This window comes from Pseudopipra pipra, chromosome 22 (assembly GCF_036250125.1).
Source record: "Pseudopipra pipra isolate bDixPip1 chromosome 22, bDixPip1.hap1, whole genome shotgun sequence".
In the NCBI taxonomy this organism is placed as follows: Eukaryota; Metazoa; Chordata; class Aves; order Passeriformes; family Pipridae; genus Pseudopipra; species Pseudopipra pipra.
Window position 1 is genome coordinate 2,270,055 of NC_087570.1, and position 27,831 is coordinate 2,297,885.

At 49.4% G+C, this 27,831-nt stretch overlaps 2 protein-coding genes and 1 long non-coding RNA gene across 8 annotated transcripts in view; 2 read left to right on the plus strand and 1 right to left on the minus strand.

Moving 5' to 3' along the window:
- The first annotated feature begins 34 nt into the window (after nt 1-34).
- On the plus strand, nt 35-21,812 carry MXRA8 (matrix remodeling associated 8). Its single transcript, XM_064678409.1, has 10 exons — nt 35-277; nt 6,085-6,105; nt 6,717-7,025; nt 7,769-7,870; nt 10,567-11,028; nt 15,312-15,470; nt 16,156-16,186; nt 16,698-16,774; nt 17,220-17,297; nt 18,184-21,812. Exons 1-10 carry the CDS (start codon nt 229-231, stop codon nt 18,207-18,209), a joined length of 1,314 nt encoding a protein of 437 aa, XP_064534479.1. The 5' UTR covers nt 35-228; the 3' UTR covers nt 18,210-21,812.
- On the minus strand, nt 20,940-26,490 carry LOC135425792 (uncharacterized). Of its 4 annotated transcripts, none has more exons than XR_010435759.1 (4): nt 26,373-26,490; nt 25,209-25,350; nt 24,918-25,112; nt 20,940-22,393 (listed from the first exon to the last, which is right to left on the minus strand). It is a non-coding gene; the product is annotated as an uncharacterized LOC135425792 (long non-coding RNA). The 4 variants fall into 4 exon arrangements; XR_010435756.1 differs by having other exon boundaries at nt 24,912-25,112; XR_010435758.1 differs by lacking the exon at nt 20,940-22,393 and adding an exon at nt 22,413-22,662.
- DVL1 (dishevelled segment polarity protein 1) overlaps nt 26,191-27,831 on the plus strand; it is a 67,963-nt gene continuing 66,322 nt past the window's right edge. For 2 of the 3 annotated variants that reach the window (XM_064678405.1, XM_064678406.1), the window contains exon 1: nt 26,192-26,491. In XM_064678405.1, coding sequence (XP_064534475.1) covers nt 26,322-26,491 — 170 coding nt within the window. In that variant the 5' untranslated portion in view covers nt 26,192-26,321. Of the gene's footprint in view, nt 26,492-27,831 lie in introns of all 3 variants that reach the window. The other variant, XM_064678404.1, reaches the window with a different exon arrangement.

A 27,831-nucleotide genomic window follows, 5' to 3' on the forward strand; every position in this document is an offset into this window, starting at 1 on the left:
AGAAAGCCGAGGGAAGGGAAGGAGGTGGAGTGAGAGGGGAGGTGGGGAGTTGGAAGTTGGGAGGTGGAGTAATTCTGCAGAATATGAGCTGCTGTCCACAGCTTTCTGGATGTAAATTGATGAGGTCATAGTGTTTTCCAGTTACAGAAAAAAAAAAAAAGTTAAGGAAAAAAAGAAAGTCTTCAACTTGTTTTTCGAGAGAGACGAAAACACGGAGGAGCCGAAGAAATGGAGCAACTTGTGAAACTCCTCCTGTGGCACATTTTGCTTCAGCAAAGTGAGTTCTGAGCTGTTGCTTGGTCGTGTTGCAGCTGCAGAGGACGGGGCTGGAGGTTTGCTGGGAGGTTTGGAACTGTTATCTTTGTAAGATTGTGTTCAGATTGCTGAGTTAGCTGTGTTTTTGTCTGTGGAGGGGAGGGAATCATGGATTTCTCCTGCTTTTTTGGGGAGAGAGTGGAGAAATGTTTGAGGCTGTTGAAGCAGTGCTCTGTTCAGCATGTTTGTGCAATCTGCTTTTTCCTATCAGTTACCCTGATCAGCAGATTCAAAAACAATAAGCTTCAGTGTGTGAGTACAGTAAATCTCACACAGCAAGACTTACAGGATGCAAAGTTATTTTGTACTTTTGAAGAAGCAAAAGCAGCTGCTGTGTGTGTGTTTGAGTGTTCAGATGGAGCTAAAAAATGATGTGTGGGGTTGGTTTTTTTTGGGGGGGAGGTGTTGTTTTTCTCCTGTCAGCAAAAAGACAGACACAGGAATTCACTTTTGGGTAAGGTGCAAGAAAGGGATGGGGACAAATCTGATGACCTTAAAATAACAGAATGGCTCATACCTTTCCCTTAATCACAGTTTTCTGTAGGAGCTGAAAGCAGATTCATTGTCCCCAAGACAACAGAGACACCCCAGTAAGGCTTGGGTGGCAGGAGGGGATTTGAGGGTTAATTGCAAAGCCCCAGCACATCCACACCTGCAACACTTTGGGCTCTGAGGAAGGTACCTGTGAGCAAAGGACCAAACACAGCTCTAAGAACAGTGTGGAGAGAGTTCTTTCAGGGTGCTTGGAGTAGGAAGTGAGGAGCACAAGTTTTGTGCGGACTGCTGACCCCCTGCTCCTCCCAGCCCTGTTGGTGAAAGGCAGTGGCTGAACACCTGAGCCCCTCAAAACTCCTCAGCTCTGAGTGGGGGGAAGGTGAGGAGTGCTCAGTTTGGTCTCTGATTAATCCAGTTTCCATGTCATCCCCATGCCTGCAATGCCTCAGGGCAATAAACTGGCAATTTATGGGCTCGGTTGTAGGGACAGAAAGGGTAAAGTGGCTCAGCAAAGGAGTGTGTGGGGTGGGTTAAGGGGAAGGAGGAGAGGCCACATCTTGTATTCCAGAAGCACCAGCCAGTCCAGGGACTCCCCAGCGAGGTTCAGCATGTTGGCAGAGCTCGGGGAGCACCCAGGGCAGGAATAGCAGGTTGGGCTGCTGCAAAGCTGTGGGGAGGCAAAGGTGTCCCACCTGAGCAGGGATGATCCCTGACAGACTCCTCGGGTGTGTTTTGGAGATGAGCTGTCCCCGTGCCAGGCTGCCCTGACCTTTGAGTCCTGCTGTCCCCACACCAACCAGGCTGTGACACAACGAGTGAAGATGGGCAGGGAGGAAATGTGAGCTGGTCCCTCCTGGGGAGGCACCACACCCTCAAGTGTTAATGTCTGGCAGGGAGGAACAGCTCCGTGTTTGGAATGGCTCTAGGAGCCCTTCTGTGGGCCTGGGGCCAAGGTGAAGCACACAGAGCAGGGAAGGGTTTCTGAAGCTGAGCTCACATCTGAGCTGCCTGTCAGAAAGTTTGGGCAGATCTCTGAGGGATCCTGCCCGTGGGCCTAGAGGGGGATTGGCTTCTTGTCCAGACACAAGGCTTTTCCCTTTCTGCAGAGGCAGCACATTCCTGCTCTGTGCATGTTCCTACCTGCAGGGAGGGGTTGGAATTGTTGGGGCTGGCTCGGTGGTTGAGGGCTCTGCAGCCCTGACATCCTCTTTGAAAGCAGAAGACTCTGCTCTTGGGAAAGTTGTCCCAGGAAGCCTTCAAAAATAAACAGACACAGAGACTTTGATAAAAGCTCAGTTCAAAGCCTGGCTTGGCCATCTGTGGGCTTTGAAAGGGAAATCTTGTTTTACTGAAAAGCTTAGCCTTGCAGTCCCAGGCCAGTTTGGGGGCAGGTGGTAAATAGGAGCCTTGGTGGGACTGCACTGCTCACCATCTCCCTCCTTTGCCTCTTTGAGATGTTTTTCCCTGTTGGTGGCCAGTGGGTTTTAAAAAAACTAGCTCCCAGAAGAGAACAGAACTCATTTGTTTGGCTGCCACCTTGGTGCTGCTGCATCATAAGCCATGATGGCCTCTGAGACACGGGGTCAGCTCCCCAGAGAGTCAGGATGGAGCCACTGCCAGTCCCCACAGGGTTTGGAAACAACTTGGTGGCTCAGGCTGCTGTTTTTGCAATAACTGTGGAATGGCTCTCCAGAGACCATTAAACCCCCTCTATAGACAATGGGATTTATGGGAGAAAGAAGGAGTCTGGCACATACAGATTTTGTGAAGAACAAGTCCTTTCTCTAGGGCTGGACCAGCCCTCTGTGCTCCTAAAGAGAGGAGATGTCACCTCCTTTTTGAAAAGGGAAAAAGAAGCTGAGACAGAGCAGGAGATGCTGGAGGTGTGCAAAGGAATAATGAGCTGAGCTTACTGAGGCTAGTGGAGTGTGAACCTCACAGGCTGTTGTTTGCCCACACTCCTGGTGGGTTCTGACACATTTCTCCAGTGAGCTCTTTGTTTATCCTCACTCTGCTGGATCAGTGTCCAGGCTCTTCCTGAGCTCAGCAGAGCCCCAGCAGGTAGAGCTGCTGCTGTCACGTCCCGTGGAGTGTCTGAGCCACCTGGCACTCGTGGTGTTTGCAGTTCCCTTTTCTGCTCTGGTAGTTTTTCATCTTCCAGCACGAGGCAGGAACTCGGTGGTTTCAGCAGCAGCTGCCCCGAGAGGAGAGAAGTGGTGGGATGGTTCAGGCAGGGCTCAAGGGACAGTTTTCTGCTTGACCTGCTCCAAGGACACTGCCCAGAGAGCTCTGAGCTTGTAACTCCTCTTTCACGGCCTGAGGGCTTCTGGTTTGCCCACAGTTTCTGTGGCTTAATTCTTTGCTTGAAAAATGGATGGGATTCAAGAAGTAAGAGCTGGCTCTGCTTTTTACAAGGGATTAAGAAATACTTTTGCAGGCTGCTTTCCTCTTCCTATATTGTGGGACCACAGAGTACCTCTGGAATCCTGCTGAGTCAGCACAGAATGTGTCAAGGGGCAGCACATTTTGGTTTTGTTTTTCTTTCTTTCTTTTTTTTTTCCTCCCTGTGGTTACATCTCAGAGAAGACAAAGTGATTACCCATCACATGGAACCCGGAATTTTAAAATGAAAGCTACAGTGAGTTCTGTGTTGACAACTCTGAAGGTGTTTGGAGGTTTTGAAGCTCCAGGTCCTGTGGTCCTGGGATTAAAAAGGTCAGAACTTTCACTGAGTGCACAAATACTCTTTGGTTTTACAGCTGCAGGTTGGGAAGTGTGACTCACCAAAATAACTGCTTCCAGCTGACCCCAGTCCTGTAGTTCATGAGCTGTCACCTTTGCTGGCTGTGGGTCTGTCCCTGTTCAGCAGCTCCTGTGTTACACAAAAAATCACTTTAAAAAGCAGGGCTGGAGGACTTGGCTTGTCTCACATGGCAGAGCAGGGTCCCACAGCAGAGGGAGGAGACTGAAAAGAGAAAAAGGCTTATCCCTTCTTTCACTGCTGCTCCGTGTTCGGGTTATTGAAGGTCAGTTGTTTTAAATTCCATATTCTCCGGGGGAGAAGGGATCGGACACATTCCAGATTCCTTAGATTTCTAAGTGATCTCATTGACAGCTCTGTCAAATAAGTTTGGGTCTTATCCATGACCTGATGTATGGGTGCATATTTCCAGCATTTCTGGGGGATCAGAACAATCAGTTCTTCCTCCTTTGTCTGGTGCCTCTCGCCCTTCCTTTCCCTTCTAGAATTTTGCTTCTTGGCTGCAATGCCACTGGGTTTTTTTTGGTATTTGCACCTGCCACGTTGTCTGAGTGCATGGGTTATAACCTAGGGCAGGCTTCAAACCCAAAGCTTCTCTCCAGGCTCTGTGTGCACAGACATGCAGCGAGAAACCCTTTTTCTTCCACGTCTCTGTGCTGAGCTCCCACACCGTATTTAACTGTGCCTTTATCTTGGATGGGCTCGTTGTGGTGCAACCCGGGGCTGTCCAGCTTTGTGTGGCAACACTCAGCAAGGGAAAATGCAAGCAGGGCATCCACAGGCTCTTCCCTTTTCCCAACAGGAAGCAGCATCTCCTGGTCACTGAGGGGCAGACCTAGAAAGACCTCAGAAAGACTCGTCAAGTAAGCGAGCACGTTCCCGCCCTGCTCCTTGGGGAGCTGCTGGCTGAGGCTTGGAGTGGAGGGAAAAAGAAGCTGTCCAAACCCACAGGACACAAGCTTTTCTTATCTAAGCACTGTCACATTGCAGGCAAACTCACAGCCCCTTGTTTTACAGGGAGCTGTGTTTGGGAGTGCTGGAGAAGTGGCTGACCAGGCTCCAGCAGCCCGGGTGGGTGGGATGGAGGGCGAGGGCCTGGATGGTCCTTCCCTTGGCAGCAGGGCCAGCTGGGAGGTACAGAACCAGGGGCTGGTGCTGGTGTGAGCTCAGGGCCGTGAGAGGCTGCTGAGCAGAGCTGTTGGGCAGCTGAGGTGGATGCTTTTGTCAGTCCACGGATTTACGCCGCGGAATTTGGGCTCAGTGTTTTTCGCATCAACTCGCAGGAGGAAAGGGGAGCAGTAAATGCTTTCATTCCTCTGGCTGAGCCAGGACAGGATGTTTCTGCAGCACCAAATCAATTGGCTGTTAATGCAGGGCTGTGGGAGCAGTGGCTGTGCTGCCAGCCCAGCTCTGACACCCCTCCTGAGCACACAAGTCCTCTCCGTGTCCTGACACCCCATTGTTTCCTTGGGGCAAACAACACCCATCCAGACATGTGGGCATTGCCTTGTCACACTAATGAAGTGGATGCTGGTTGTCCTGACACAGCTGAGACTGATTTTTCCTGCCTGATTTGCTGCTGGAAAAAGCTTTGTACCATTCCTTTGTTTTTCTAAGCTAAATCTAAGCCCTGACTTCCACAGACAGGTTATATCTTCATCAGGCATTTTCCAGGCTATCAGGAGAGACAATCAGATGGTGGAGTTATGGTGTTATATCTTTCTTACATACAGACTACAGACTTTGTCCAAGAATTTATTTTTCTCTTTGTGAGGCTGAGATCATAAATGTAGAAAAAACAGCTCACATTTGGAGTGGTTTTGAGCTGGCAGTTCAGCTGAGAGTGCTGCCCAGTTTTGTTCTCTGCTGTCCCTGCCCAGTCTTTTGTGATAGGAGAAGGGAAGGAAACAGAGTTTGTCCTCAGCCCATGCATTAGTGCTAAAATAGCCCCAGTCTGGAGTTAATTTTCTCTTTTGAAATTCATAAATTCCAGGGCTAAAAAAAAAAAAAAAAAAAAGCCCAGCTTTTGTCAGGAGGACATTGTGCCTCTGACATTAGCAGGACAAAACATCTAATGATCTTGATGGAGCCCACTTGGGCTTGACTGGTTAGAGAGATGAATGATGCTCTTGTGCTGGGAATCTGAATCCTGCTCTCAAATCATGATGCCAGGAGACCTTCTAGACCCCTCCTATACAAAGAGCAGGAGGGACTGGACCAGAGAAATGCGGAAACAAAGGCATTGACTGACTCCTTGCAAAGTTCTTCCTGTGTAGGTCTGAGTCACTTGAGCTGGGGAGAGTTGCAGTGTCACCCAGAGCACTGCAGTGTTAACTGGGCAGGCAATGTGTGTGCCAGGAGGGTGAGGAGAAATACCCAAGGTAATACATAAATATTAACAGAAAGGGACGAATAGATGGAACAATAACAGAGGAGGTGGCTGATTTTGAGTGTGTTTGTTGTTCTCTCTTCCTTTTGTTGTCAGTAACATTCTTTATTTTCTGCTTTGACAGGTTCTGTGTGTTCATATTCAGGTGAGTGACATCTTTGTCATCTGCCTGGTTTTGTGATCATGAGAAGAAACGAGGGACCCTGAATCCATGGCAGGCACTGGGGGTTTCACTGCTAACTCCCATGGATGGGAGCCATGCATCCCATGCACTGGTGTCTCTAAACTTTGATTAAACTGGGGGCTAAGATTAGGAAGGGTAGGTAGGACGGGTCAGGTGTACAATCCTGATAACAGACATCACACAGACATTGCTTTCACTGACTGAAATCAGTGTGTCAAGTTTTTGTATTGCATTTCTTTATTAGGCAAAGGTTCTTCCCCCAGAGGGTGGTTGGGCACCAAACGGGCTCCCCAGGGTTTGGTCACGGCCCCAAAGCTGCCAGAGCTCAAGGAGTGTTTGGAGGGAGAGGGTGGGATTGTTGAGGTGTCTGTGCAGGGCCAGGAGTTGGACTGGATGATCCTTGTGGGTCCCTTTCAACTTGAGATATTTCATAATTGCCCATGAGAGTGCCCTGTGCTAGTCTTGAAGGTCGCTTTTGGGCAGAAGATGAGCAGAGAGATTCCGGGGCGGGTCCGAGTCCTACTCTACTGTCCTCACACTGTCAACTCTGCTCTCTGCTCCTTGGCTCTCAGTGCCAGCTGATGCCTCCAACCCCGAGAGCGTGGTGGTGTCTGTGCTGAACATCAGTGCTGTGCTGGGCTCTCAGGCCGTGCTGCCCTGCAAGAGCCACCGCATGGTGTGGACCCAGGACCGGCTCAACGACCGGCAGCGCGTCGTGCACTGGGACGTGCACAGCACCTACTACGGGGACAACAAGATGGAGAGGCTCTGTGACATGTACTCTGCTGGGGACCAGCGTGTCTACAGCTCCTACAACCGGGGCAGGATCTTCATGCCCGAGAACGCCTTTGTGGAGGGCAACTTCTCCCTGGTGATCAAAGGTACGAGGCGGGAGCTCTTCGCTCCGCGCTGTTTTGAGGGGTGGAGGGTTCGTGACTGACTTGACTTGGTGGTTTGTGGTGAAAGTGGGTGTTTCACAGTGCATTTTCTATAGGAAAAATATCAGTCCAGGGGGTCTAATTCTCAGGAGGAATTTCTCCACTGAAAGGGTGGTCAGGCATTGGAAGGGGCTGCCCAGGGAGGTCGTGGATTCCCCATCCCTGGAGATGTCCAGGAAGCAACTGGACATGGCACTGAGTGCTCTGGGCTGGTTGTCAAGGGGGTGATTGCTCACAGGTTGGACTCAGTGATCTCAGAGGTCTTTTCCAACCTAAATTATTCCGTGAGGTTCTCTGAAGCACTGGCAATAGCGTTTTAATTGCCTTTGAAGCAGTCACATTTTGAAAGAGAATTTGTAACAGCCTGAAAACCACTTGGGCTTTTTTTGGGCCTTTGATTGTATTTAATTTCCTGAGCTATAAACACTCGATGGTCGTTCTTCCTCTGCCTGCTCTAGCTAAACTTAAATCAGCTTTCTCTTCCCATCTGTTAATACAAATACCTGCCTTCCAAGGGCAAACAAACTGAGCAAATTATTAGATTAAGTGAGATGATTTGTCTCTGTTTAACCCACCCTAGAACTAAGTTGTATAAAGGGCCTTTTCATCCATATGAGGATTTGGGAAACAGTGTAAATGACAGAGAATAAAACATTCAGCTTCTCCTCTCTTCCCTGCTGTACCAGGTGTTGCAGAGAGTGATGAAGGCATATACTCCTGTAATCTTCACCATCACTACTGCCACTTGTATGAAACTGAGAAAATCCAGCTCACCATCACCAAGAAAGGTAGGTGTGGCTGAGAGCTCTGTGTCCCTTCTGGGAGGGACCTGGTCTGGCAGCTGGAGTCCAGTGGCCAGCAGGGCTCTTGGATGCACAGTGGGGTGTGTGTGCTGGTTCACTGCAGGCCTTGCACACTGTTCTGCTCGAGAAGAACCTGCAGGGTTCTTCCCATGTCGTCTCAGTTGCAGGGTCAGGGCACAGGTGCCACCAGAGGCCTGGGAAGCACCAGCAGAACGTGGTGCTCACTGTGCTGCTTTGCTGTCTGATTCCCTGAGTTTCAGAGATTTCATTCAGTGTGTGTGTTTGTGAACCTCCCTCCTTTCTTGGCATGTGCCAAACAGTGCGTGGAGCCTGTTTGCTCTTGGCAGCCCATTTCCCAAACTGTCCTCTTGCTCCTGCAGCAGCAGCACATGCCTGGTGACAGTCCATCCCCACTCAGCTCAGCCACAAAGACCTGCCCTGTGCATTGGCTTCTGAGCTTGTCCTGAGAAGTCTGTACTTAAAAACCCACCTCGAGTTACCACACCTTAAGCCCAGCTCTAAAAGCAAGCTGCTGGCAGCTGCAGTGTGTGCCACCCATGCCACACAGCCACCACTACCATGCCATTAAAATCGACCCCTGGGGAACACACAAGTGAAGCTGCTGGGGCTGGTTGTGCTGGGAAGCTGTTGGAGGATTGATGGGAGAGGAGGGAAGTGCATCTCCTCTGCTGCTGCTCGCACCCTGTGAGCCCCAATCTGCTCAGCTGCATTTTTGGTTCTCCTGTTGTTCCTTTTCAAGAGCAAAATACAGAGCAGAGCTGCTTCGGCTCCTCCAGCAATTAGGGCCTTTGTGGGTAGCAAAGCATTTCCTGCTCGGAGGATTGGGATGCAGCACATCCAAGATCCTCGTTCCATTCTTAGTCTGGAGAGGGAATATGCTTCCTGCTTTCTGCAGCAAGAGATTAACTCTCAGTTACAAGGAAAAGAAAGTGGCCTTGCTTAAAACACTGACCAAGGGTATAGAAGATACACTGAGGGCACTTGGTGTGTTCAGCTGGAGAAGAGGAGGCTGAGGGGAGACCTCACTGCAGTTCCAACTTCCTGAGGAGGGGCAGGGACTGAGCTCTGCTCTGTGGGGACCAGGGTTAGGACCCCAGGGAATGGCTGGAGTTGTGTTGGGGCAGGTTTAGGTTGGATATTAGGAAAAGGTGCTTCCCCCAGAGGGTGGTTGGCACTGACCAGGCTCCCTAGGGCAGTGGGCACAGCACCAAGGCTGCCAGAGCTCCAGGAGTGTTTGGATGATCCTCTCAGGCACATGGTGTGACTCTTGGGGATGGGCCTGTGCAGGGCCAGGAGTTGGACCTGATGATCCTTGTGGGTCCCTTCCAGCTCAGCATATTCAGTGATTCTGAACAGCAGGAATTATATTAACAAGAACCCTCTCCTTCACTTGCCTGGCTGCCCTGTCACCTGAATGTGAACCAGAGAAGCCATTTGTAGACTTGTGAACTGTCTGCAATTTTTCTAACACGATTTTTTAAGCCCTGTCCTCTAATGTTGAGACTCAGTTCCTCTGAAACCCCTCAGTACTTTTGCTTTCTGAGCATATGCCAGAAAGATGTGAAGCTCAAGGAGCACTTGGGTGATCCTCTGGGGCACAGGGTGTGACTCTTGGGGACGTTCCTGTGCAGGGCTGAGGGCTGGACTCGATGACCCTTGTGGGTCTGATGCCTAAAAGAAAACTCAGGGAGAAAAAAACTCCGAGGCAACTTAATTTTTGGAGGTAAGGTGAGGGAAGGTTTAATGATGTAACAACTTACGGGGGCTGCTGCTCGATCCAGTGTTACAATTTTTATAGTATTGTCTGTCCAACCCCTGATTTTATCCACCCCCCCGACCCTTACACTGATCCACTCCCGCCCCATCCCTTGGGAATTGGGTCTGGGGTCATATTGGGACCCTTTTCTTCCTCATTTTGGCCTTCTTCAGGGTACAAAGTGCACACAGTCACCCAGTTCTTGGTCGTATCTTGCGGTTCAGGCCAGGGAGCAAATGTTCTTAAACAGTAGAAAGCCTACCTAGGAGAGAGACTAAACATGCCAAATGGAGTTTAAGGGGAATTGATACGGGGAATGTGGAATGGGGGTAAGAGGGTTGGGGAATATGTGCAGCTAAAGGGTGAGGGAATGAATGCGGCCGCTTTTAAAATCTGCTTCTGCTATATAACTACTTCTAAAACTTATAAAAATCAAAAAAATCAAAAAATCAAAAAAATCAAAAAATCAAAAAAATCAAAAAAATCAAAAAATCAAAAAAATCAAAAAATCAAAGAAATCAAAAAATCAAAAAATAAAAAATCAAAAAATAAAAAATCAAAAAATCAAAAAAATCAAAAAAATCAAAAAAATCCAAAAATCCAAAAATCCAAAAAATCCAAAAAATCCAAAAAATCCAAAAAAATCCAAAAAATCCAAAAAATCCAAAAAATCCAAAAAATCCAAAAAATCCAAAAAAAATCCAAAAAAAATCCAAAAAAAAATCCAAAAAATCCAAAAAATCCAAAAAATCAAAAAAAATAAAAAAATCCAAAAAATCCAAAAAATCCAAAAAATCCAAAAAATCCAAAAAATCCAAAAAATCCAAAAATCAAAAAAATTAAAAAAATCAAAAAACCTTAAGGCTGGGTAGATCCAATGACTCTGGATGTGTTGCCCCCACAGCTGAGGAGGCCGGCGAGTTCTGGGACGGGGAGAAGCCGGTGGTGGTGGCCCTGCAGGGCAGCACGGTGACGCTGCCCTGCGTCAACCGCAACCACATCTGGACGGAGCGGCACAGCGAGGAGGAGCAGCAGGTCGTGCACTGGGACCGGCAGCCCCCCGGGGTGCCCCACGACCGCGCTGACCGCCTGGTCGACCTGTACGCCTCCGGCGAGCGCCGCTCCTACGGGCCCCTCTTCGTGCGCCGCAAGATGAACGTCACCGACGCCGCCTTCGCCCTGGGAGACTTCTCCCTGCGCATCTCGGAGCTGGAGAGCGCCGACGAGGGCACCTACTCCTGCCACCTGCACCACCACTACTGCGGCCTGCACGAGCGCAGGATCTACCGCGTGTCCGTGACCGAGCCCGTGGCCAGGGAGAGGAAGGTGGTGAACCTCACCACCCACAACGTCGCCCCGGCCGTAGGTGAGTGGCCTCTGGAAGCCTCTGGAAGCGGCTCTTCCTGGTTGAGGGGGGGTCTCTACCAGTTGCACCTTTGGGGTTGTTCCCGAGCTGTTCCCGTTGTGTGCCCAGAGCTGGGTGCGTGGCCACTCTTGACTGTCTCTCGTCTGCTGTGCCAGTCTTCATAAAACCCAATTCTATTTTTTTCCCCCAAGTGCTGTCTGCTTGTTTCAAAGGTGTAGAAAATTTCCAAATCGTATCTGAAGTTACAATTGAATGAAACCTTCTCAAGAATATTTTCTTGGTACTTGGTGCCTTAAAAATAAATAAGTAAACACGCAAACAATCAGGTACACAACCAGCTGAAGCCCATTGTCACTACTTTGCCTCTGATTAATGTAGGTCACACTTTTCTTCCTTCCAGCTATTAAGTATTTAGATCCATTTATACTTTAATCCCGTGTCTTTTTCCTGGTCCTCTGTTGCTGTGTTACATCCTCACAGTCAGAGAGCATTGAACTAAGTGGTAGAAAAATGGGAAGAGGGAGTTAAGGCAGTAATTCAGCTTTGAAATAAACCAGGCAGGAGCCACCAGGAGGGGAGTGTGGGCCATTCACTCAAGAGTTGGACTCAGTGGTCCTTGTGGGTCCCTTCCAACTCAGAACACTCCGGGAAATCTGGGAAATCCCTGAGTGTCCCACCCCTGAGGGTCGCTCGCCCTGCTTGCGGTGCTGTGGTGGCACCATGTCAGCTCCTGTTTCCTCTGCTCCAGGGCAGTCCTGAGCCTGCTCTGCTCTCACTGCTGACAGGCCCCGAGGCAAACAAGCTGTTTTTGGAACAGGCTCCCTTTCCTCCTTGCTTTTGGGATCAGGAGAAGGTGTGGGCAGAAGGTTGATACTGCTTGTGCTGTTACAACATGCCACCACTCTCACCAGTGTTTCTCTCCCCTTTGCATGGGTGTTTGGGCTGTGCAAGGTGCCAGACCATGCAGAATTAAGCCCCAGGAATTTTCCTCCACCCTTCAGCTTTTCTTTTTTTTTTGCATCTTAAACCAATTTTCATATTTTCCACTGCACTGAGCTATCATCTGACAGCCTGTCCAAACTCAAAACCATCACGCTTCATTCAGGCAGAAAAACAAAATAAAAAACCCTCAAGTTTAATATTTTTTTAAAGTCTTTTGGGCATAGTTCTTTATTAACATTTTAAAATATTCATTGTGGTTTAATATTTATTGGCTGTTTAATACAGAATTTTGATACGCTTCATACATTTTTAAATAGGTTTATTCTTCTCTAGAAATTGGCTTTCTCAAGTCACAGAAACCTAAATCTCCCCCCTGGGATTGAGGTTGGTGTCCAGAAAACCCTAGCAGTGCTAAGGAGAGGTGGCTGTTGGGGCTGACATGGAGACCAGGACATCCAAATCTCAGCGTCCTGCAGCCCTCTCCAGATCACGCTGTGCAGATGGAAACTTGACCTTGTTTTCGGAGTTGTCCACCCAGGAATTTATTCCTGTCTTTCCTGGATGTTGTCCTGGCTGTTGCTGAATAGTTCCCTACCTGCTCAGCACTTAGATGGAACCTCTAAAGTCGTTTAACCTGCCAGGGGCTGTCTCAGTTTGGCAGCAGTGCCCTCGGTGCCGGAGGAAATTTTCCTTCCTGGGAAAAGCCATTTCCACTGTCGGAAAGAGCAACCTCTGGAAGAGCTTTGCCCCTCCGGGCAGTGAACCCTCAGCTGGTCTGAGAGCACCACGCACAAGAATGTGCTGAGTGCATGGGAATGTGCAAGAAGTGGAGACATCCGGAGTGCCTGTCCCAACCCACGCTGCTGAGGAGCCTGCAGGGACATGCCCTGCTCGGGGTGCAGCACCCCGGGCTGAGGTGCTGCCCCATTCCCTGGAAAACCGTATGGAATCGTGGGCAATATAACAGAAATGAAACCTCAGGAGGTAACAAAAGCACAACAATGAGCTGCTTCAGCAAGCAGCTACAGCTTCTGGCCTTGCTCCAAAAGGCCTGGAGCCATTTCCAGACAGGAAATTTTGTCCTGTTTGGAAGAGAGGCCGGAGCTCAGCTCTGCTCCCAGTCCCAGCAGTGTAACTGTGGTGTGTGTCTGCTAACCCAGAGCAGTTTTGCTCGGTGTTTGCTTTGGAGCAAAGATGCTGAAGAATGGCATCTGCTGTGTCTCCTGCTTGGTGCTGAACCATTCCCAACCCTTTGCCAGCCCTGAACAGAAAACAGGCCCCGTGGCCAGGTTTGGGAGCTCTCTTGGTGGAGAGCTCTCTGTTTTCTCCAGCAGAAGAATCTGACCCTTGACACTTTGGGAAAGTGGTGTAAGGAACCCCTGATCTAAGTTTTTTTAGAACTTATTTTTCAGTAATTAAGCCAGATCCTGTGGGTGAACTGGAGACGACAGATGGGCATGAGATGTACTGAGAGATCAGATCTTGGTTACAGAATAAACTTACATCAGCTCAGCTTGAATTCTGGTCTAGGACTAGGGTGAGGAGGAGAGTCTGTATGACCTTGATGACCCTGTTTTGGGCACTGAAATTCACTGGTGTGACTGAATCAGCTGTCACTCTGTGCCTCAGCTTCCCCAGTTATAAAATGGGTTATATTCTACTGCCTTCCTGATGATGTATTTTGAGGCCCACCAGTGATGCTTTGTCTAAACACTGGTGTGACAAGTATTTTTAGTATTATTTGAGTAAGCCAAGGAGGCCCCAAGTTACTTAATCTCTGTTTCCAATGTTTGTTGTCACAGTGACCTCTCCAATGCTGCCTAAAGTTTAGCTCAGCTCTCAATCCTGCCTTGCAGGACTGTGGGAAAGCAAAAAGCCAGGAATAGGATGCCTTTGTTTGCTGACTCCTGGCTCAACAGCTGCTCCAGTGGCACCATCTCATTGTGGCAGCTGCTGGAGGAGCCTTCCAGGGTCCAGGGATGTGACAAAGCAGAACTGTCACAAGTACTGTTTGCAGCTTTGCAAGTGGGTTTTTTGGTTGGGTATTTTTGTAGCTTGGCAGTGGTGAAAAAAAAAACCACATGGTAGTTTCCAGCAGTGCAGCCAGGGAGCACATGGCATCTGGCAGTGCCAGGATAAACTGGAAGCTGCTGGAGTGGAGCTCTAGGCTACCAGAATGGAGCCTATTTCTCAAACTTCTGCATTTTCTAGGACTGCTGCTGGCATTAGCAAACTGTCACCTCTGGTTTCAAAGTGTTTATTTCAATCCACTCTTGTGTTATTTGATTTTTACTTTTGGTGGGTTGGTGTTTTTTTGAACACTGGAAACAAACTCCCTGACAAACTGGAACCAGTCACTGTGCCAGCACTTCCAGAAATGGCAACATTGCTCATATTAGCACACATCTGTTAAGTGGTACTGTGGCTTTTGAGGTATTTCCCCCCATCTTTCCCCTTATTCCCTCTGACTGATTTGCAGGGGGAACTCCCAGGGCAATGGAAGGCCAGGACTCCATCCTGGTTCTTGCCTGTGAATGTTCCCTGTCAGGGGGTGAGAGTGTCATTTCAGCTGTTTTGAAGAGAAAAACCTCTCCCAGCACAGTCTTATGTGTTTCCAGTCTGTTCCAGGGCTGGATTTGTCCATTCCTCTGCCTATTGCAAGCAGAGAAGTCGCTTCCTCTTTGTATGTGTAAAACATTGACCTATTTATTTGAGACCTACAAAAACGTTCCACGTAAAAGTTTGGAGCTCCCCTTCCCCAGTTCCAGTGCTGTGGAACTGAAATGCTGCTGCACCCACAAATGGAATGGAATCTTGGCTTTTCTTTGTGGGGTTTTTTCTTGGTTTATTTATTTTATTGATTTTTATTTCATTTCAAAGGAAAACTTATTCTTTTGGCATTGAAAATTCCTCCCACTCCGTAAATTATAACCTCCCTTGGCAGGGAGGGGCTGCTTCATATTTTCTCTGTCTGGAGCCTGAGCAGTGCAGGGTGTGTGTTGTGAAGGACCCAGAGGAGGGTTGTGTTCCCCTCAGGAAGGTTTGGGGCTGGGTTTGGGGGTGACTTTTCTCTGAACTTCCCCTCTGCAATAAGCACTGATGGCCGGGCAGTGGGAAGGGAATGTGGAACAGTCACTGTTAAAACTTCATCTCCCTGGGAATCGTGATCTTGTGAAGAGCACAGGCATCTCCCACCTGAGATAAATCAGAGGTTTTGTAAATCAGGCAGGGATTTGCAGCTCAGAAGAGTTTCTCCCTGAGTATCCTTCTTGTGCCCATGTGTGATCCTGCTCTGCTCTGGATGCCAATTACAATGATCAACCTGTTTGCCTTTCTCTCAGACCCAAACGTTGTCAGGGGCCACAATGTGATAAATGTCATCATCCCTGAGAGCAGGATGCACTTCTTCCAGCAGCTGGGATACATCCTGGCAACCCTGCTGCTCTTCATCGTCCTCCTCATCATCGTGGTGCTCGTCACCCGCAAGCGCCGGCAGAGGGGTGAGTGCCAGAGAAATCACAGCCCTGTCCTGCTTGGGGGGGTATCCTGGGATGATCCTGCAAGTAATTCCTGCAAAAACACCCTGCTGAAGGCAGGGATCCTCTCCTGGAAAACCAGCAGCCTGCACAGGGAGGGTTAATTCATCCAGGTGCTGATGCCTGGATTAATTAGTGGGGTGTAAAAACTTCCAGGCCTCGATTTCACAGAGTCATTAAGGTCGGAAAAGACCCCTGGGGTCATCAAGAACCAGCCTTTGACCAAATACCACTCATGATTTGCTGAGTTATGCTGTTGGAAGGGAGAAGAAAACTAGGAGTGCCAGACAGCTTCTCTTTACAAGTGGGATTTATTTAGAGCAGAAGGCTCGTGTGCATCCCTTGGGAATTCAAATGTCCAAGTCCTTGCTGGACTCCCTGGGCTGGGTGACCCTGGAAGAATTAGATAAACAGACACTGAGATCTTCTGGTGACTTCCACACCACTAGTTTTGGGTGCCCCACGAAAAGCAAATCCCAGGGATGTCTGTCTGCTGGAGTGTTCTTTGCAGTGCCACGTTCACCCTTATTTGTGTGTCAGGGGATTAGCACCAACAAAGTGGGAAAAGATACCAGGGGTTATCATTGCCAGAGGAAGGGCTTGGCTGCACTGGCCCTGACTGCTCATTCTGTCTCTTCTCCCTTTTCAGGTTATGAATATAACGTGAAGAAATATGGAGAGTAAGTATAATTACAGGGTCTGTTATTTAGGATTAAAAGGCATAAAAGGGAACTTGTGGCCCCTTTCCTCAGTTGTCATTAAGGACCTAAAACAGCTGAGGATTTGGTTAGAAGGAGAAAGTGGTTTGTAGGGCTGGTTTGGCAATTGCATTTCCTCTTGTTCTGCTTTGGAAACTGAATCCCAGATCCTGGTTCTGTGAGACATCATTAGGAATTAGTGGTATAGGAGTAATGCACAGATCTGCTATGGGATAGGGCCAGGTATCTGGGTTCCTTTATGGTTTATTTTATATTATTAAAGTGGAAGAGATGGGAAGTTCCAGTTCAGGTTGGCTGTCTGTTGTTCTAAGCTCTGGACAAACACATGGGGGAAAAAAGAGATCCAGCTATACCAAATAAACACCATAAATTAAATTCCCCAAAGTCCCATTAGAAAAGCTATTGTGAAAAAGTGTGAAAGGAGACAGCTATTAGAGGATGTGACAATATTCCACTGTTATTCCCTTTACAGGAAGGATGTGAACCTTAAGGAATTTACAGTGGACACAACAGATCTGACCCCACACAAAAGTGAAGACATCAGGCTGGGTATGTGTCAGTTGGCAACCCTGTGCCAAACCAGGTCAAAACTCCTTGTAGCTCAGGAGCTTCTAATGGCATTTGGATGCCCATTTTCAGGGGACTTAACCTCTTCCTCTTTAACCTCTTGAAAGTGGGTGTGGAGATGGGGATGAAGGGAAATCCAGGGCTAGCTGAGTTCATTCTGTCCATCTTTCTGTTACGTGCTGGGAGAATCTGTGGTGCCTGTGAGGAGCAGGAACCCGAAATATCCATGACTGATTAGTGCCATGGGCAAAAATGAGGTGGCAGCAGCTTTCCTTTTGCTGCTGAGTGGCTGAGTAACTCCACTCCTAGAAATCTGAAGGCCTGGAGTACATCAAGGAAGGACTGATCGTGTGTGTCTTGCCTGTAAAACTCTTGTTTTCTTTTAATATTCTAATGTCTGTCTGAACCACGCTCCTCCCTTGCACAGATTACAAAAACAACATCCTGAAGGAGAAGGCTGAGCAAGCCAGAAGCTTCCCAGCAAAGAACATTGATTTAGACAAAGGTAATAATGACTTGCTTTCCCCCTAATTGGTGGCTGTAGGAACCTTCTGCTGGGCAGCAGGAGGGAGCAACTCAGTCCATCAGTGAGCTGACCAAGCCTCAGCCCAGGCAGGAATGATAAACACCCTGGCAAATGGCAGCAGGAATGAGGAGCCAGTTCCCTGCCCATCCTTTCATCATGGAGCCACAAGATGCAAGTGGTGATTAGGCTTTTGAAAGCTTTTGGCGTGGCCCAAACCGAATTTTTCTTTATTGGAAAAAGAATGCCTGGCAGGGCTGGAATAGGGCCTGCTCTACTGTAACCTCAGAGGGAGATGGATCCCAAAAATGTCCTGGCAGTGCTGTCTGGGGAGAAAACACTGTGCTGAAGATAGTGTTTTGAGCTGAATTAATTTATGGGCAGTCACTCACTTCATCCAACAAAAGCAAACAGCTCTCCCTCCCTGGGGGCCGAATCTCCTTTTGCTTCCCCAGCATTAATCCTGAGAGTTGTGCCTCAGTTTGTAGAGTAGCACTTATGTCAAGCAGTGCTTGTAATAAGCTGTTAGATTCCATGACTCATTTAAGAGGAATTTAGAATATAACAAATGGGACTGAAATGATACCGAGCAGGGAATGGTCAGGAGAGCCCAGGAGTTGCCTCAGACCTGCTGTCCCTGCTGGAGTTCTCAGGATACTTTTTCCCTGCATTCTTCAGAGGTGATCTGTGCAATAATTTATACACTGGGGGCTTTATGAGGGGATATTTATATATATTCCTGAGGGGGGACTGGGGACATGGCTGACTGCAAACTTGTCACTGCATAGAGAAGTCCATATTTTTGTGCTCATTTGAAAGGTTTGAAATCCCTCTCCAGGTGCTGACCTCCATTTCCATTTGCTTTCAGATTTCAGGAAGGAATATTGTAAATGAAGACATTCCCAAGCTGCTGGCTGGACCAGAAGCTTCAACCAAAGATAGATAACATGGAAGAGAGATGACTTTTCTTAATACCATCTCCCTCCAGTTCCCATAGAGTTGTTTTTTGGTTTTTTTTCACATAGACTTGAGGGTGTTTGCAAATGCTTCTTGAAAGAGTTAGACTGTCTTGTGTGCATTTATGGGTTTGGGTTGCCTTTCCTCCTCGTCTCCCAGTCCTCCATTCCCCTCTTCTTTTCTTGATATTATTGTTGGTTTTATGCATCAATGATTTTTATGAGCTGAATCAGCAGACCTTTTGCTTTGATGTTATTGCTTTAAATAAACCAACCTGCATCACTGCTCCGGAGCCATCATTATATATCAGGCATTTTTCCATGCAGTGTATTCATCAGAATAATAATAACAGCAGAGCCTGATCTCCCGTGGGCTGGCATAAATCAGTGTCACACAGCACTTTACACGTTCCAGGTGAAGCACAAAGAGCACAGCCCTCCCAAATGGCAATATAAATACCTCATTTTGTGAATGGGGAAATGTCAGGATCCTCATTTTGCAGGGGAAAGGGAGGCAGATAAATGACCATGAGTAGATTGGGTTCAGCTCCAAAGAGCTCTGGAAGCTGAACTCTGTATTTCTCACTCTGAGCTTGTTTGTTTTCATTTCAGTGCAGATCAAATCATATTTGGCAGGAGCAGACACTTGACTGATGGAGTTGCAGTGCTGTAACACCAGTCTCAGTTAGATCAGAACCAGGAATGCTTTGGAGGGGGCTGAACTCCTGTGTGGAACCTGGGATGGGATTTTCCTGCAGTCCTTGGGTGGACCCAGGCCACGCAGAGCTCGTGTGCACATCAACCCACAGGTATGGTTCCAGCACAGGCAGGCTGGAAATGGGAGCAGCTCCTCAGGAGCAGCCCCTGAGGAACAAGAGCAACAGCACTGAAGAGCCTGTCAGGAATTTTGGTGGGCCAGGGCCTCAGAAGGGCAATCCAGGAGTGAGATTAATCCATTCTCACGGATTTTGGCGTTGTTTTGGTGAGTGGACACCTGAGGCAGTGGGGCTGTGGGCTGAAGGGGAGTTCTACATATGAACTGTGTCAGGTGGGGATGCCAAAAAATCAGGAGTAATTCGGTGTTGTGATCCAAGCAGGTTAAAGCACCGTGGAAGCCGGGGAATATTAACAGTTCTGCACAGCTCCTCTGACCACCTGGGGTGTTCTGGGGCACCATTCCCAGCCCAGGCACTCCCACGGTCCTTGGGGCACAGAAGGAAAGGTTATGAGCACGATGACAGTGAGTTGTGCAAGGGTGAAGGTGGCTGAGGGTTGCCAAGGGTGAAGGTGGCTGAGGGTTGCCAACCTACTCTGGAGAGAGTGGCAGAGGGAGGGGTTGTGTGTGGGCTTGGTGACTGGGTGGAACTGGGGGCAGGGTCTCCAGGACCCCTTTCTTTCTGCCCCTGCCAACTTGGGTGTCTTGTCTGACTGGTGCCAATGTTCTTAGACATCTAAATCCCATTCCAGGCTCTGTGTCCCTCCTCCCACGAGCACCTGGTGTGTGCCAGGGCTGGGGAGGACTCCCAGCAGGTCACAGGGATGCTGCACTGGGTGGGATGGTCCTGAAAAGCTGAGCTCAGCTGCCCAGCTCTGCCAAAAGCGTGGTGGGTGAAGCCTCCTGTGTGCCAGAGGAGCTGTACTGTCTGTTCAGAAGGTTGGACACCACGACTTCAATGCACACTTTTTACAGGGGTAGAAAACGGTCCATGTGCATTTTTTTAGATATCAATACTTCTCTCTGTTAGTGGGGTCTATGTGAAAGAATAATTATAGTGAGGACCCTTATTTTTAATGCCTTCAAGTGGTAAATATTAATAATAGAATATAAGTAGAGGTGGAGTTCCTTATCTTTTAGTTTGCTTAGCCCTTCCACTGCTCTCTGGACACCTTTTGGGATTTGCAATTAACTGCCTTTTTCTTCATTTAAGAATCACCTCTACAGAAGTGCTCAGGTTGGGCAGACCCATGAGTAGTGGAGAGGAGGGTCTGGGCTTGGCCCCAGGCCCCTTTTTGCCTTCTTCTCCCCAAAACAGCCAGGGATTCTCAGCCTGCCTTAGGGCTGGGGCTGATTGAAACCCAGGCTGCATTCCTGCAGGTGCAGGAGGCCCTGCTGGTTATTCCATCAGGGTGGAAGAGTCTCAAGTAATTGTCATTAATGTCTCTCTCCCTCCCTTTCATGTCTGTGAGTCAAAGGCTGGAGATTTTCACTTGCCAGTTCCAATTGCTGAGCACAGCTCACAGAGACACCAGCTCAAAGTGGGGCTCCTCGTAAGCTCCAGAGGCATTTAAATACTTCAGTGGACTTCTAGGCTGCAAAACAGCTTAAGGGGAGAAAAATTAATATGTTCTCTGTAACAAGGACTAGGAAGAGCTTTATGAGTTCCTCATCCTTGCTTTGATCACTAGTTGGAATTTGGGTAGTGGTCAGACACGTCAGCATAACCCTGGGCTGGTCAAGTTGGGATTGTGGCCCTTTTTCCTTCAGGAGAGGCACATGCTGAGTGATTTGCCTGCTGATCACAGCAGTGGGTTTCAAAAAGCAGCTGCCACATCCAGTGTGTGTAATTTAGGGTGTCAAAATTCTGGCTGAAGGAGACCTAGGCAAGACTGCTGGACAACCAACTGTATTTTCAAACTGTTGAAAAAAAGAGAAAAGGACAACTGGAAGGGTAAACTGAAGGGTTCTGGCTGTTTATTTCTTAATGCAGAGGGATTATCAAAGGCTGTTTGCCCTCAAATAGTGGTGAGAAGCCACTCAGGTTTTCCACAGTGCACTTTGCAGTCTGTCAGTCTCTGGCACTGGGGGGAAGTTCCATGTAGCTGATCTTGCATGTGAAAATTAAAAGGTTCAAGTTGCAGGACCACTGCTCTCTGTCCCTGCTCTGCCACAGACTCACTGCAGTGCCAGACAGGTTGGTTTTCTCTCTCTCTCTCATCTCAGCCTTTCTTTCCCTAATCTGGGGCTGTAACTTGCCTCTGGTGGAGAAACACCTTTTTAAAGTGTGTAGCACTTTGGTAAATGTGCTTTGCCCGAGTTATTGGAGATGATGTTCTCCCTGTACCAATTAAATGTTGCACCTTGACAGACTCCTTTGCCTGTCACTTTGCAGGCTTTGCCTCATCACAGCCTCTCTGAGACATGCATTTTATGTTCAGTTAGTCAAAATAGTAATAATCCCTAATTTTTACAGCAGTTCCTCCTCAGTGAGTACTGAGACTCAATGAGGGCAGAGAAATCAAAGTCTCTTTTGGATAATGTGTGGACTGTGAGCCCTTGGTGTGGGACAAGGAAAGGCTGTTTGGCAGTGACCTTGAAAGGGGGTTAAACTGAGACTAGAACTAGACTCTTTTCAGCTCTGTGCACACTCTGCTTCCTCTCCAGACTGAGAGAAGGACTTAGTCCAGAAAGCTTGTGGTTTGTTTTTTTCTTTTTAATTTGTTGTAACTGAATTAATTTTCATTATTATTGTTGCTTAACTTTTACCATTTGTCATTGCTGTGTAATTCCTAGTGTTTAAGAAATAAAGGAGAATTTAATGGAGTTTCCAGCTAAGGTTGGTTTTATTTCTTGCTCTTTGGAGATGCTACCTGAGCCATTAGCCAGCATTAGCTAATTCTTCCCAAGAGCTGTGCAGTGTGTTTCATCTCAGAGCATCCTAAAGTGCTTTACAAAGTGCAGATTGGATTCAATAAGTTATTCCAGTGATTCCAATATCCTTTCCACGTGGGACATCATTATTTGACAGGGTCATGGGGCCCGTGGAGAAATTGCAGCTCTCCAAAAGTGTTGTGTAACGGGCGGATCCGCAGCTGGAGATGGAGTTCAAACCATCCATCAGAGGGGAAGGCTGGCAGCTCTTCCACAGGATTTAATTTTGCAGGTCCAGAAGGGAAGATAACACATCCTGCTGGAATATGTTATTTCACTCCCAGCCCAGATTCCTCTTTGCTTGCAGAACTCACACCTTGCGAAGTTCCTGCTGCACATTCTGCTCTTGGAGGGTTTCCACCCCCTGAGCACTATCCCAGCTGGCACCAGAGTTCTTCCAGGGACACTGATGGAAACAGCTTGGATGGACGGTGCAGGGGCAGGAATTTGAAGGATCAAAGCAGGATTTGGAACTAAAAAGTGGCAAAAAAAAGTGCAAACTTTAGCAAGTGAAGATTATCGACCAGCTTGTCCAGCTCTGGTGAAAGTATTATCTGCTCTCTTCCCTGGCTGGAAATCCCACTCCATCCCATAGCACCTCTTCCCTGGGGTGAATCACCACCCTAAATACCCTCTCTGGTGCTGCTGTGGGGCTTTACTGGTCTCTGCTGGGTTATTGCTGGGGCATCTTGTCACTTTTCTCTTGTCTCCAGGCAACGGATCTGATTTTCCAGGAAAGCAGCTGGGAACAAGGAGGAGCTGATTTAGCACCCACAGGGCCTGCTTTGCAGACCACTGAAATTAAATATTGTCATTGTCTCCCACTTGTCTGAAACGAAGTCCAGATTGTCCCCATTTCCTTTCTGCCTCCCAGTCTGAGCAGAGTTTTACTTGTAAGCCATTAACAGAACAAATTTCTGAGGGGAAGAATAAACACTGGGGACCTGAGAGAAGCAGGATAAAGACCTGAATACACATTCCTAAGCAAAAAACACTCCTTTTCTAGAGGTCTGTATGATGCCCTCGGCAGATGAGCTGCTCTGAAGACAATTGCTGAAGGGACTCTTCCTTTTTTTTAAAGGAAGTGTGACTCTTTTAAGTGCTGCAGCTGCTAAGAAGAGGTAGGAAACCCAGAGGAAAGAAAACACTTTGGGTCCTGATCAACCCAGTAAATTAATTGATGAGGTGCAGATCCCATGGAATTGTTTGAAAATTAACATGAGAGTTGTCCTCAATCCTTCTCTTTTCCCCTCCCACGTGACCTGGAGGGCAATATCCCTCTGTAACACACATTCCTCAGCTAAGGGGGGTTTTGGGAATGTCACTGCAAATACCTCCTGTCATTTCCCCCAGGGTTTTTTTTTTTTTTATGTTTAAATCCAGTGGCAAGGGAAGCCCCGGGGGAGCTTTGCCCAGGAGGCTCCAGAGCAGGAAGCTGCACTCAAAGTCTTTTGCTTCCCTCTAGTGTTTAATGGTTTTATTTCCTTGACAGCTTGTTGTGACTGAGTCCTGCCCAAGGTCCACTGCACAGAGAGGAAGAATAAACGGGAAAAAGAAACAACTTGCAGATCTTTTGGACCAGACCCAGAAGTGTAAAGTGCCTTGGATTGCATCCCCCTGACATCCCCCACCCTGGCAGCAGCCTGCAGCCTCTTAAGCACATCCAAAATGTGTTCCTGCAGTGATATTTTTCTGCTTCTCTTTCTGTTTCAGGATCATTTCCGTGTTTAGTTCATATTCTGCCCCGATGCTAATCTTGCCAACGGTCCTCCCAGTGAAAGATGATTCTGTCCTTTTACAAATATAAATTCTTGCAGGTGGATGAAAAATACCCCTGAAATCTCCGAGTGGGTGCCCAGAGTGTTGGTTTCCCTTTTGTCACGTCCCTGTACACAAACACTGATTTGCTGAGCACCCAGAGTGTGATGAGCTCTCAAAATTCCCTGAGACAAGCAACAGCCATTGCTGTAATTCAAAGGATGGCTTTTTAAATAGGCCTTGCTTATTCCCTGTGTGGCAACCAAGTGCACTGCTGCACAAATGAAGAGAAGGGTGAGCAGCTTTTGTGCCTCAGGACACTCTCAGCTCCCTGCAGGGGCCAGCATGACTATTTCCTCTATCACAGAGAGCACAGCACTATTAGCAAGGGATTTTGTGCCTCATATTTATTTTTTGCTGAAGTGTTAAGGCCTGAACTCTGCAAGAAACGAGATACTAGCCCTGATGGACCAGTGGTGTCTTCCTGCATTCCTATGTCCTCTCTTTAATTGGATTAGCTTGTGGTTTGACTGCAACATGAAAGTGGGTTATCTCTTCTCTTCTGTGCTTTATGGGGACACAGAAAGCTTTTTGTGAGTCACAGATCCAGTCTTCTCGTGCCTGTTCCAAGGTAGTCATCTGACAATTATACAAGTCGTTATATTTTCAGTTGTCAAGAGTAAAAGTGAAGCTCAGAGAGCAAGAGCAGACTCTCTGCAGCCTCAGCCTTTGTGTGGGCACCGCCTGGGCCTCTGAGCAACTCAGGAGCTCGTTAAGTACCAACTGAAGAGACCAAAGGGTTGGGTGTTAATATTTTCCCCGAGTTTCATTCTGCAAAATAAAGGTCAGTACCTCATAAAACACAGTTTGTACCAGAGTTACAGTCCTGCCAAAAGGGAGCCTTCCAGCCCTTGCCCAGAGTTTCTTGAGGGTGGTGGAATTCCTGGGTTGATGGAGCACTTTCTGCACCAAGGGTGCTCCTGGGTGCTTGCAGAGCCTTAATTCATGTGTGCACACGAGGGACAGAAAGTTGAACACATATTTTTACAGAAATCTTCACTGTCCTCAGAATTCCAAAGTTAAAAAAGTGAGAAACAACCAACCATCCTGAAAAGTTTTTTATGTACATGGAAACAACTCTTAAAAATTACTCTTTGAAATGCACTAAATTGGTCATTCCTGACTTAGACCAGCACCAAATCAGTAGTTACACGATGAGGACTAAGGCCATACCTTTACCTTGCTGTTTATCCTGTTTGATGATCACACAAGCATTCCCATTTAGCAGTGATGAGTGGCAGGAACATCACCTGGAGAACCTCAGTGGCTGTGATTTTGTAATTCCTTCACTAAACCAGAAATGGCAGCAGGCAGGTGATGATGTTTTGGTTTCTCAGTGTTGTTAAACCTTGTTGAGTTGTGGATTATCCAGTGCTGTTGGTAAAGAAGTTCCCAGTCAGGATCTGGGACCTGGTAATGATTAAGCTTTCAGAAAACTGAAAATAATAAATAGCAATAATGTTAACAAACCTTCTGTGAGCCACTAACACAGTTGGCTCCTCTGTTTTGTGCTGGTAGAGAAATCATTCCAGTGACAGGTAATTCAATCACTGAGCTGTGATTTACCCCTTCACAGAGAGCAGCTGAACACTGAGAAGTGAATGTCCCTGTCCTTTGGAAGGGCAGAAGAGAGAACACCATTAGCTTGGGATTTACCTGAAGAAGGATTTTTTTTTTTTTTTTAATGAACAAAAGATTCCTTGAGACCCAAGGTCTGAAATGTTCGTTTTCTGGTTGCCATCTTTTGGGGATTTCTAGAAATAAAGGTGAACTCTTCCCAAATCCATCACCTGCAAAGCAGGGCACTGTGATTCTGTGATCCCTATCCCTGTCCTGTCCCTTTCCCCTCCCCATCTCATCCCATCCCATCCCATTCCCTTCCCCTTCTCTTTCCCCATCCCATCCCATCCCATGCCCTTCCCCTCCCTCTCCTCCTTCCCTGTCCCATCTCTGTTCTCATCCCCATCCCCTTCCCTTCTCTTTCCCCCTCCCCTCCCCGACCCTGCTCCCATCCCTGTCCCCTTCTCCTCCTTCCCCTTCCCATCCCCATCTCCGTCCCGTTCCTCATCCCCACCTCTTTTCCTTTCCCCTTTCCATCCTCATCTCCATCCCTTTTCCCTTCTCCATCCCCATCCCACCCCCTTCCTCTCTCATCTCTTTCCCCTTCCCCGTCCCGTCCCATCCCATCCCATCCCATCCCTCCCCATCCCCGGGCCGCGGGCGGGGGCGGTGCGGGGGCGGTGCGGGCGCTGCGCGGGGGGCGCGGTGCGGGCGGAGGGCGCACCGGGGGGGCTTCCCCCGCACCTCCCGCACCCCGGACCCGCATCCCCCGCACCCGCGGGACCCCCCGCACCCCCGACCCGCACCCCCGGCCGGGCCGGGCTCCGCTGGCAGCCGGCGGGGCGGCGGGAGGAGGATGCGGGCGGGGCGGGCGGCGCTGCCGTTCCCGGGTCGGGCAGCTAGAGAGCAGTGCAGGGAGCGGAATCCCGGGAGCCGGGAGCTCCCTTCCTGTCGGGAAGGCCGTGAGCGGAGCCGAGCGCCGGCCGGGAGGCCCCGGGCCGGCCGCCCCCGCTCCCCTCGCCCATGGCGGAGACCAAGATCATCTACCACATCGACGAGGAGGAGACGCCCTACCTGGTGAAGCTGCCGGTGCCGCCGGAGAAAGTCACGCTGGCCGATTTCAAAAATGTCCTCAGCAACCGGCCCGTGCACAGCTACAAGTTCTTCTTCAAGTCCATGGACCAGGATTTCGGGTGAGCGGCCGCGCCGCCGGCGCATCGCGGAGCCCCCGCGGGAGCGCTCGGAGCATCCCCGGGGCACCTGCCGGGCTCGGCCCCGCTCGGCCCCGGCCCCGCTCGGCCCCGCTCGGCCCCGGGAGCCGCCGCCGCCGCGAACATGGCGGGCGCGCCCGGCCGTGCCCGGAGCGGGGTCGGCGCTGCCGCCCAGCCCGGCCCGGGACCGCCCGCGGCACCCCCGCGGCACCCGCGACCCGCCGAGCCCCCCGAGCCCGCCCGGCGCTGCCCCCGGGCCGGGCAGGGGCGACCCGCGGCTGTCACCGCAACCGGGAGAGGCCGCGCAGTGCCCGGGCATCGGGGGCACGGCGGGGCCGCGGGGAAGGGGTGCCTGGTGCGGGTGCGGAGATAGCGGCGGGTCCGCGGGCTGTCACATCCTCGGGGGTCAGACGCGTGTCACATCCTCGGGGGTCAGACGGGTGTCACATCCTCGGGGGTCAGACGGGTGTCACGTCCTCGGGGGTCGGACAAGTGGTCAGTGGGTACGAAATGGTCAGTGGTCACACGGTTCCAGGGGCTGCACTCAGACAGCAGCAGCAAATCCTCGGGGGTCAAAGGGGTGACAAGCAGTCCCTGGTCAAACGGGTGTCACATCCTCAGGGGTCAGACAAATGGTCAGGGGGTATGAAATGGTCAGTGGCCAAAGGGTTCCAGGGGCTGCACTCAGACAGCAGCAGCAAATCCTCGGGAGTCAAATGGGTGACACATCCTTAGGGGTCAGACAAGTGGTCAGTGGGTATGAAATGGTCAGTGGCCAAATGGTTCCAGGGGCTGTGCTCAGACAGCAGCTGCAAATCCTTGGGGGTCAAAGGGGTGACAGGCAGTCCCTGGTCAAACGGGTGACAAATGGCACCTGTGGTCAAACGGGTGTGAAATGGTCAGTGGTCACACAGTTCCAGGGGCTGCGCTCAGGCAGTGGCTGCAAATCTTTGGGGGTCAAATGGGTGACAGATCCTCGGTGGTCAAACAGGTGACAGATCCTTGGGTGTCAGGCGGGTGACAGGCTGGTCAAACGGGTATGAAATGGTCAGTGGCCAAGCAGGTGACAAGCGGTCAGTAGTCAGACAGGTGTGAAAAGGGTTGCTTGGTGGTGACAAGAGGTCAGTGGTCGAACAGCTGTCAAGTCCTTGGGGGTCAAACGGGTGTTAAATGGTCCCTGGTTGAACAGGTATGAAATGGTCAGTGGTCAAATGGGGGTCAAGTGGTCCGTGGTCAAATGGGTGTGAAATGGTCAGTGGCCAAACTGGTATGAAGTGGTCAGTGGCCAAAGGGCTCCAGGGGCTGTGCTGTCAAAGCCTCGG

Excerpts from the sequence above, each read along its gene's own strand:
- MXRA8 (XM_064678409.1), top strand. The coding sequence starts at position 229 with ATGGAGCAACTTGTGAAACTCCTCCTGTGGCACATTTTGCTTCAGCAA. Across the intron at positions 278-6,084 it reads GCACATTTTGCTTCAGCAAA|GTTCTGTGTGTTCATATTCA; the intron begins GTGAGTTCTGAG and ends CTGCTTTGACAG. Across the intron at positions 16,775-17,219 it reads AAGTGAAGACATCAGGCTGG|ATTACAAAAACAACATCCTG; the intron begins GTATGTGTCAGT and ends TCCCTTGCACAG.